At 34.0% G+C, this 10,613-nt stretch overlaps 1 protein-coding gene across 2 annotated transcripts; it reads left to right on the forward strand.

Moving 5' to 3' along the window:
- The first annotated feature begins 347 nt into the window (after positions 1-347).
- On the forward strand, positions 348-10,139 carry LOC149220410 (WAT1-related protein At5g07050-like). 2 transcript variants are annotated; one of them, XM_089382801.1, is made up of 7 exons: positions 348-618; positions 1,026-1,085; positions 1,175-1,291; positions 8,749-9,001; positions 9,108-9,266; positions 9,356-9,507; positions 9,665-10,139. In XM_089382801.1, exons 1-7 carry the CDS (start codon positions 449-451, stop codon positions 9,840-9,842), a joined length of 1,089 nt encoding a protein of 362 aa, XP_089238927.1. In that variant the 5' UTR covers positions 348-448; the 3' UTR covers positions 9,843-10,139. The 2 variants fall into 2 exon arrangements, with proteins under 2 accessions (XP_089238927.1, XP_089238928.1); XM_089382802.1 differs by having other exon boundaries at positions 1,065-1,085.
- The last annotated feature ends 474 nt before the right edge of the window (positions 10,140-10,613 follow it).

Below are 10,613 nucleotides of genomic sequence, written 5' to 3' on the forward strand. Positions count from 1 at the left end.
ATTCTTTAACCTGTCATAAAGGCTGACTAGACAATGGAAAAGGTCAATAGGTACTCCCATTCCTGATTTGATAGCACTATCGAATACATTGTTCGTGTCACAAACCCACCGGTATGTATACATGAAGTGACGGGCAGATTCAATCTCTAAATTTTTTTGGACAGGTTCTTGATGTAACTTCATGAAAAGCACAAGCAATATTTCATCTGGTATGGTTTGAAGTCATATTGTTTTAATGAAGCGCAAGATATTCATGTCTCTTCCTCCCTGGTTTCAGTGGAATTTAACGAGTCAGCATGCTGTTGGATACCACATTCTCCACTAGGTATATATAATATAGATGATTAGTCTATGAGGGAATCATGTTTGGTTTTGTACGTGCTAGTAGTGTTTGGTTTTGTTTGCAAACCACGCAGCTAAATCCGCTGAATAATTGAATTCAGCAGCCATGGGAAAATACACACCACACATAACGATGCTTGCTGTTCAGTTTGCAACTGCTGCCTTCATTATTATTTCGAAGGCCGCGCTTAACAATGGCATGAGCCACTTTGTTTTGGTTGTTTACAGGCATGGAATTGCTACTCTCTTCTTAAGTCCTTTCGCTTACTTTCTACGGTAATTATCATAACCGCCTCAAAATTCAATATTCTATGAAGAATCCAGTATCTCCAACATATTTTTAAGTTTGCTCACATTGTTTAGGGCGTATTGTTTAGGGCGTATTCTTCTTCTATGGGTTATTATTTTCTGTTATAATTATGCATTATTAGTTATTTTCTGTTATAATTACGCATCCTATGTATTTTTAGCCTAAGCTGTTATAGATTTTAGAAATCTCAGAGACTGTAACTCAGGTTTTAACTATGTTTCTATCTATCAAATATTCTAAAATCTAGAATCTGGAATATTCTATCTATCTTCTAAACACTTTTAAACTTGCTCCATCATTTTAGAATATGTTCATGGTAACCCAGTTACAGCTTCTGAATTGCAATCTGATCATTCCGTTTATCGTTGTGAAGGAAGAAGCATACATCTCTGACGTTTTACATCTTCTGCAGGATTTTTATTCTTGCTTTCGGGTATGTTACCATTTTATTCTCGTAATTTTATAGAATTAGCAGTATCAATTTTGAGATAGTGATTCAAAGCTTCAAACGACCGTTTGCAGGACAGCGGTTAGCCAAAACTTCTACTACGCAGGACTGAATTATACAACTCCAACCTTGGCAAGCGCGATGAGCAACGCTTTGCCAGCATTGACTTTCGTAATTGCGGTTCTGTCCAGGTACAATCAGGTTTTTTAATTATTTATGTTTTACGGTTATATATATTTGTGTGGGCGGTAGATTTATAAATATATTGGTGATTAACTTTTATTTACATTAAAATCCGTTTTTAGAAAACGTAAACGATTAATTAGATTTTCCTAAAAAAAAATATTATGAATTATGAATGGTCATATCAAACATAAATTTAAGATACATTATTTCCAAATTTTTTGAATTTTTTCCTTTCTTAAAGTTAAGATAAGTGTTTTAATATTATCATATCTTGATTCTTGGATGGGGTGGATACACACTTAGCAAAAGAGTTAGAGGAGTTCAGGCCACTCCACTGACTCCATAAACAATTAGAGAGGGTATCATCTATTTAGGTGGAGGAATTGTCTGGACAGCCAAAAGTGGTTGGAATCGGGGCAAAAAAATTTCAAGAAATCTTGCAGTGGCATTGCTTGAATCATGTTTTTGATGGTGGAAATAGATTCAGCACGATAAAACCTCTCGGGCACTCAAAATCTTGAAGTTTGATAATTGTCCAGATGGCCAAAAGTGGTCAAAATCCGGGCAAAACAAATTCAGGAACTCTTGCAATGGCAGTGTTTGAATCATGTTTTTGATGGTGGAAATAGATTCAGCATCATCAAAAACTTCTGGAGCACTCAAAATTTTGAAGTTTAATTACTATAACTTGAATTTACAAAAAAAAGATTACGATAATTTTTAGAGAAAAAACGTCAGCCTACGACATTAGAGAGGGGTGGCTTCACCTTTCCCCTTGCATGAAGCATGTGACGTTAATTTTCTCAAACCCTTGGATTTAAACCATATTCTATATTATTATCTTTTAGTTTCTCTGCATCAAAGAGGAAATTTTGTGCTCTAAGAATCGAAGACCCCTATTGTCGGGGAGATTATTACATCTTTTTCAGAGTTTGATGTCCTTCAGATGTGACGTTGGGCAGCTGAAGGACTGGGTGGTGAATTGGAAATTTTCAGAATGGAATTGGCATGTTGGAATACATGCCAAGTTTGTGCTTTATAGTGGCTTTAAATCCCTGCTTCGACGAGAGGAAGGAGACGGTGAACATCATGCGGAATCTGATAAAGTTGACACATTTGTTGGCTTTAAGATTATATCTAGAAAATGTGTTGTTCCTTTGGATAGCTAGCACAGTTCCATAGATAAGAACTCATGTTGTGGCTTTCTGCCTTGGTTGGTGTTAGCTCTTCGTCCCATCAGGTAATATTTATCCCCTAGTTGCATTTCGAAAGGTTCTTAGTGTGTGCTTGTCATTGGTCTAGTTTGGGTTAAGTGGTAGCGTATTTTCTAAGGAATGTAATTGTTTTGGATTTTTATTTTTATTTTTTTTTTTTATTTTTTTTTTTTTTTTTTTTTTTTTGAGTCTAAGGGCTTTATTATTTCAAGACTTTGTTCTTTTCCTAGTTTCGACTAGTTTTCAACAAAACAATTGGTTTGCTATCTATACTCTGTTTAGAGTATGCTTCTTTTTTTTTTTTTTGTCCTTCTTCATCTTTGTTTGGATCGATTGTTTATTTATTTCTGGGGAAAGCGGTTGTCTGGTATGATCAAGGTTTAGGGGGAGTAGAATTTACCATGCGTGTGATTACATTACTTTCTCTCAAAGGGTTCTCAGTTGTTTTGTGTCCATGGTGTTGGTGGTGTTTTTATTGTTGGTATTTTGTTGCTTCATTGCTTGTTGGGGCAAGATTGTCATGTTAATGCATGTGTGGTTGCCCAACAAATCCAATCATATGTTGAGCTACAAGTTTAAGAGGCAGAAGTTGCATACCACTCTACAACCTCTTTTGGTACACTAGAGGAAATCCATTGGTTAAGACATGTATTTTCATCAAGATAGACAAGATTATTCAAACTCTGAGCTTTTAAATGAGGTTTCTCACTGGCTTCCTAACCTGCCACACAAGGAAAAGGAGGAATGAATACATGCATGCTATTACACTCCATTGGCAATTAAAAATTTTGCTAGGACAAGTGTTAAAGGAGAAGCATCAGGATAGGAACGACATCATTTCCTTTCATAATCGAATTTAGCGGAACCATTGGAAAGTGTAGGTATCTCTGGATAAGTTAAAAGCTCGAGTAGCTCACATGTAGAAACAAATTTAATGTGATTTCAAGCCTTCAATGCCTCTTGGTATGAGTGCAAAGGACCCTGCTCTAGTGACATCTTTAGATTCCTGATATGGATGTCATGTGGTGGATTTCTTTCAACAATTTATTTTATAGTTATATGGTCCCTTATGTTATCTTGCTTCTAATGATCATTCGTAAAAATTTAGCGCTGTCATATATAGACCAACAGATATGGTTTTCAAAATGGAAGAGTGAGTCCGATATTCTTTTGAATAAGGATTATCAGTGACATAATTTGACTTTTGAAGGAAATGAAATGAACTTACAAAACAAATATTATCATATTTGTTAGGGTGGTTGAGGTAAACTTGACTCAATCAAGTTACTGGTGGTTTTTGGCTCCAGGTTTATGAGCACCCATGGTTTTTCCCATGGTATTTATCTTTAATGTAGCCTATTTAAAGGCCAAAATGCTCCATATTAAGTTGTCCCATTAGCCATTGGGAACATAATAATGGTGCCTTTAAACACTACCACTTCTCTCGGAGCTTTGTGATCATAAAAGTTGGTATTAGAGCAAAGGAATCCAGTAAGGAAGGAGTTGGCCAATGTGTAAAGAGCCAAGTGTTGGTTTCAGGGGGACACCTATGTTTCCAATGGTTTGTATTTGGCCTAGAGAGTGAGAAGTGACATCACTTGTGTGGAGAAATAGAAAGAAAGGAGTCGTGGTTGCAAAAGGTGACTAAGTAAGGTTTGGACTATTGAAGAAGGCCAACAGTGGTCGGTTATATGATTGAAGGAGGTTGTAGGGCCATAAGGCGGTTGTATGCCTACTTAAATCAAGCCATGGAGACCAAGTGTTAAGGGATTATATCCACCTTGTAGATCTACACATATTGGTTAAAATGATTTCGAAAAGAGGTGTGGTGAATTTTGGCTCTAATGGTCAAGGCATTTTGGTCGTGTTGAAGGAAGAATTGAAGGATAAGATACAAAATGGGTTATAACCCCAGTCGAAGGTGTATTTGACTAGTGAGCCAAGATTGATGTTGATGGCAGTGTTGGATAATGGTGATAACGATGTAGAACTCCCCTCAATGTAAAAAAAAAGCTCAAAAATATGTGTTGGAGGATATGTCACTTGGCGCGTTGATAGAAATAGATCAAGTGGGATGATGCACAAAGGATGGAAAAGAGGCCAAGAGCTTGGAAACAGAGACAATTGAAGCAGAGAAGAGATGCAAAGAAAAGGATGAGGCTCTGGTAAGATATATAAGGGAAGCTACCGAGGGAGAAGGTGCCCTGGTAAGGTGGCATCATTGTCATTGAAATCTATTGTGGAGCAATGGTAGGAAGAGTAGAAATTAGAGATAAGAATCTGCTATGGAGAGATGATGACAAAATTCTAGAGAATGATTTGACTTTTTGGATGCAAGACCCATTTTTGCTACTAAAGAGGAAACACCCATGAAGATTGAAGATTTTCTCTAGGTGATTGGCATGAAGCATGCTACAACATGCGCAAATGAGGGTGCCTAAGTGTATCAATTAATGAGGAAAACACCATAGCTCAGCTTATATAAGGAGATGACGGTGGACAAAATCACCGGCATGGAAATAGTAAAATACCATAGAGGGGTTTGTAGAGAAGAAGAGATAAAACCTTAGTAATCTCTGCAGCTAAGGTGAATGTGGAGGATGCATAAGGAGCTAAGAAGTACAGTGAAACATGAAGAGCATGACATAATATGAAAATATGGTCATGTTTGGTTTAGATCAGAGAAGGAAACCCAAAAGTAAACCCTAGTGCCCAAGAGATTAGCTTCACGAAATTTGTCATGTGAAAAGGCTCGAAGTGTGCCACAAGAGAGAATTGTGTAGCCAGTGATTTTTAGAAGTAAGAGGAACGAGGCCATATGGTTGAGAAGGGTCTTGTTGAGACTGGTAAAGTAGCATGGAAAACATGTTTTGGAGGCCATGGAGAAGCTACTGGGAAGAGCATGTGCATGTGTTGTGAAAGGTTGTGGCTATTGTGATAAAAGAGAATGATTCCCACTAAATTGATAGATGTTGTGCTTGCTAATGAGAGATTGCATGGATAGGGTGAGTGTGAGTAATGTTGAAATGACGGATCAAGGTATGGATCGAACAAGATATTATGTGAGAGAGAGAGAGAGAGAGAGAGAGAGAGGTGGTATAGAAAATAGAAAGAATGAAGATGGAGTGGTATAAAGTGAAGGAGCCAGTGTGTGATGTGTGAAAACCCTAAGGGTTTTGGTCTCAAGTGTTTCCCTCGGAAGTTTTAGGTCATGATGTCCAGGAATACATGTTGTGCGGAGAAACACATTGTTGTAAGGCCTTAAAATGTTGTTTAGGAATACATGTAGTGCAATGGTGCATGGAGTCATCAAGTTATGGAATGGACCACTTACAGATGTAGCAAGGCGGCAATTTTATTGGTATCTACCTTGAGGGGGGGGGGGGAAGTGAGATCTCTAGTGTGAGATAATTGATGAATGATTAGGACCAAGTTAATCTCCTAGGGACAACTTTAAGGGAGCAATTGTTTAGGTGGTTTGGGTAAACTTGACTTGGCAAGTTATTGGTGACTTCAGGCTCCAGGTTTATAAGCATCCATGGTTTTTCCTGTGGTGATTATTTTTAATGTAGCCTATTTAAATGCCAAAAAACTCCATGTTAAGTCATCCTAATGGCTATTGGAAACACAACAATTATCTCTTTAGAAACTACCACTTCCCTTGTTGATCTATTATCCTATCAATATAATGATAATTTAAAATATTAAAAAAATCAATATTAAAACAAATATCTTGAACTTAATTTAAATAATTCATTACTTTTATTTAATAAAAATCAAACCAAAGTAAAAATAATATATATCTCATATTTAACTATATATAAGTATCTCTCTGTTTTAACTAGCTCAAAGAAGAAAATTAATATAGCGAAGATTAGAACGAACTCTCATAAGCTCCATAGTGAAACAGGTCGTTGGGCAGTTCCTAAATCACCATGGATGGAAAGGATCTACCATCTCTGTGAGAATAGGAACATCAAGGATGAAAACCACTTCCTGTTAGAGTGCCCCGCGTACAACCAAATTAGATATCAGTTTCATAATCTCTATCGCAATACTGACCTTCCTAGCCTTTTACGATGTCAAAATTATAGTGAGCTCGGGAGGCTTCTCTCCAAGCTTTTTGAGCATAAGAATAAAATCTTAGATCAAACTAAATAATTTGTTTCTTTAGGTCCGATAAACCAAATTTTGATCTCAATAAACGTTAACCACCACCATCATCATCATCATCATCAAAAAATAAATATCCATAGTAAAAACTTATATATTTTAATAACATCTAACTTTAATCCCAGAAAACCTATTCAAATTAAAGTATTTACCCATAATATATATATAAACTATTTATACAGAAAACAGTTATTATTGTATCATCAGGTGCAGCTCAATTGGCTATTAGCTATACTATAAAGAGCACATGTTCAAAAAAGTTTCAGGTTCTAATCCATTTACGTGTCGCACATATATAAAATCAGTACTCAATCTTTACTGTGATAGAAAATAATTTATGTTACACTACAAATACCAGAAGTATAAAACTTCATATATAAAATCTAATCCTCAATCTTCATTGTGATAGAAAGTAATTTAGCTTACACTTCGAATACGAGAAGTATAAAACATTTTCATGATAGAATGTAATTTAAGGTTAACAAAGTTTTCCTCGCTATATTATAGTATAGTGATGAAAACTTCACTGATACTGAGAAGAATTTCACATATTTTGTTGGCAGTGTTTTTTTCAATTTCATTAATATAGAGGCATTTGGTTGTGGAACTTTATTTTTTTATTTCGAATTATATATATTAAAATAAATTAAATATAAATTGGGTTTATTAAAATAAAAAAATTTAGGGTGAATTTTTGTTTTGTATTTTTTATTTTTATTAAGGAAAATTAAAAATTAAAAAATATATTATTATCAATAAATAATATTTATTTTATTTATTATTATAATAAATTTTATATATATATATATATATATATATATATATATATATTTTATTTAATTAATAGATATGAATGTTTTTTCGTTTTTTTACTTAAATTACATATAATAAAAATGTTGTTGTTGTTGTTTGTTGTTGTTGTTGTTGTTGTTGTTGTTGTTGTTGTTGTTGTTGTTGTTGTTGTTGTTGTTGTTGTTGTTGTTGATTAAATATTTTATTTGTGCATGGGGATTTGGATTGACGGTAAATGGATGCATTATTAAGGCACTCCTTGTAACTCTTTGTCATAGGTCACTAGTTCAAATCCCCGTGGGTGCTTACCTACCCAAAAAATACTAAATATTTTATTTAATTAACATGTATGAATCTGTCTTTTTTTTATTAAATTAAAATTAACCTCAATTAATTTTAATATTTACAATTTTTATCACTTTTACTTTGAGTTAAACTTTAAACCAGTTATTTAATAAGAATTAAAATCCTTACCAATTTAATTTTTGATTTAATTATTGAAGAATAAAGGAGGAAATCATTTTGGAGAAAGGATAATATTAAAATTACAATTACTTCCATATTTAAGGATAAGTTATGTAATAATGAGGAGTTAGAGGGAAAAAAAAAACTAAGATATTATAAGCAGTTGATCAATCTCAATCTTGCTAATTAGAATTATCTTCAATCTTGACTAATACTAAGAAGAAAATGAATATTGTGAAGAAAATTCTCAAAGCACCTTGGTACAAAAGAGTCTACCACCTTTGCCATATTAAGAGCATTGAAGATGAAAAACACTTTCTCTTTGATTGTGAGTGTTACTCACATCCGCTCTCATTTCCAAAACCTTTGTCACACTTCCAACATTTTTGACTTGTTATGTCATCAAAACTATAATGTCAATTAATCTTTTACTTTCTTAAGATTCAATAAATCATATTAATCTTACTCTACATTAATCATTTTCATCATCATTATCAATAAAATTTACACCAATCTATTAATAAAAACTAAAGCCCATACAAAATCACTCATTTATATCTATATTAATAATTATTTAAAAGATAGGTTTGATTGGTTTTGAAAATCGCATTTAAATTGGAAAACCAAAATGCACACAAACTCATTAATTTCTATCTATATTAAGTATATTAATATTTATTTAAAATATAAGTTTGATTGGTTATGAAAACCTCATTTAAATTGGAAAAATATGTGCACATAGAAATATTTGTATTGTTTTGTGTCCATTGCGCAATTAAAAATTATCCAATGATAGTTATTACGTGGAATTTATTCAGGTGGGAGAAAATTCGTCTTAGAAGTTTGCAGGGTCAGGCAAAAGTGTTTGGTGTGCTCGTTTGCATAAGCGGATCATTGATGGTGGCCTTATACAAGGGCCCTGTTATACCTATGTTTAGGTCTTCTCACAGCCATGCGCAAGGCCCTCATAACGGTCCAAATGGCAACGGTACTCTGACCAGACACTGGATCAAAGGTTGTGTCTTCTTAGTCGTGGGTTTCACAACCAGGTCGTTAGGGTTTATTCTACAGGTTTTCAACTCTAACCTTATATTCCATAATAATCAATATGATATGCAATTTTCATGGTGCCTTCTACAGCCTCCATGTTTAATATAAATCCTGGTTTGATTTGCAGGCTATTATAGCAAAAATATATCCAGCTGAACTGTCCATTACAACTCTTATGTGCTTTCTGGCGACGGTGCAATCAGCTGCGATAGCTTTAGCTTTTGAGAGAAACTCTGCTGCATGGGTGCTCAAGTGGAACATTCAATTATTCAGTGTGGTCTATTCTGTATGTGTCAACAGTTGATTCATTTTAAATATTTCTCTTCACAATGTTTTGAACTTCCATTATGCCCTTGATACTTCTCTATCATGCAGGGAATTGTGCTTTCAGGCCTTGTATACTACCTGCAGACCTGGTGCATTGGCAAGAGAGGGCCGGTCTTTGCATCCATGTTCAATCCTGTTTTGCTCCTAATAGTCCCCATTTTGTCATTTTTCATTTTCTCTGAACGTCTTCATTTGGGAATGTGAGCAAGCAGGAAAACTTCCAGTCAATTTTCCAATTTGCAGGAAATCTTATAGAAAATTTTTATTATATTTAAGGCTACATTGTGCATGACGAATCCTTCAGAATTTTGCATCATAATATTCGCTTACTCACGTTTACTGCTGTTTCCCCTGCAGTGCCCTAGGAGGGATTTTGGTTGTGGCTGGTCTGTATACACTTCTTTGGGGAAAGAAGAATGACGTGCAGGAAGATATGAGTAAGATCGTGTTGGCGCCTGTAAACTCCATTAATGAATCAGTACCGTCTGCTCCAATGAGATCAGAGGATAGTTTGAATATAGCGGCACTGGCATAGTGTGTTATAATGCAAGGTCCGATACAAATTCATAATATAATAACGTACTTGGCCATTATACTGTTTCTTTCAAAGAGCAGTAAGTCATATATTCGCTATTACAATGTAATTCTCACCATGCAACGCTTTCGTTATCCAACTATAGTTTCAATAATGGCCCTTATTGGCATATTCTGTAACGTACATAAAATCACCATGGCCCAAGTTGCAACCTCTGCGTGCGGTTACTTCTCCACATGTAGCCTTCAATGTATTACTGTTTTTTTGTAGATACGTGGTAACCGTCGTTGTCAATACTTTAAAAAACATCCAATTTTATAAAGGTATATAATAATGTAAATATCCCATTTATAATATTTTATTTTAATGTAAACACCTAATTTTATAAAGTATACAACACTAATGTAAATATCACATTTATAATATTTTATGCGAGTGCGAACATTATATTTATAAACTTTAATTTATAGATGAAATGATTTTTTTCACAAATTATTTTTTTTAATTTTAATAAAAAAATATCAAGATTTTTAAAAACTTCACTTTGTATTGTTTAATCTGCATAATTCGAGTGCCCAAGGATTGTTCAAGGCCTTGAAAACATTTATAAATCTTAAAATTGTATTGCCCTATTTTGATGAATTTTATAGTAAACCTCAATTTTAATGCAAAACTTAAAATACTTAGGTTGGCTTTACTTATGGATGATTACAAAAAAATCTTGTAGACAATGAACATTATGCATATGTATAAGATTAATTTAATTATTTG

This window comes from Pinus tabuliformis, chromosome Q, assembly GCF_031772625.1.
Source record: "Pinus tabuliformis cultivar Carrire ecotype Pingquan chromosome Q, CPIR1, whole genome shotgun sequence".
In the NCBI taxonomy this organism is placed as follows: Eukaryota; Viridiplantae; Streptophyta; class Pinopsida; order Pinales; family Pinaceae; genus Pinus; species Pinus tabuliformis.

Coding starts and splice junctions, on each gene's coding strand:
- LOC149220410 (XM_089382801.1), top strand. CDS start 449: ATGGGAAAATACACACCACACATAACGATGCTTGCTGTTCAGTTTGCA. Junction 1,086..1,174: donor ATTTTTATTCTTGCTTTCGG/GTATGTTACCAT, acceptor GACCGTTTGCAG/GACAGCGGTTAGCCAAAACT. Junction 9,267..9,355: donor TATTCAGTGTGGTCTATTCT/GTATGTGTCAAC, acceptor TCTATCATGCAG/GGAATTGTGCTTTCAGGCCT.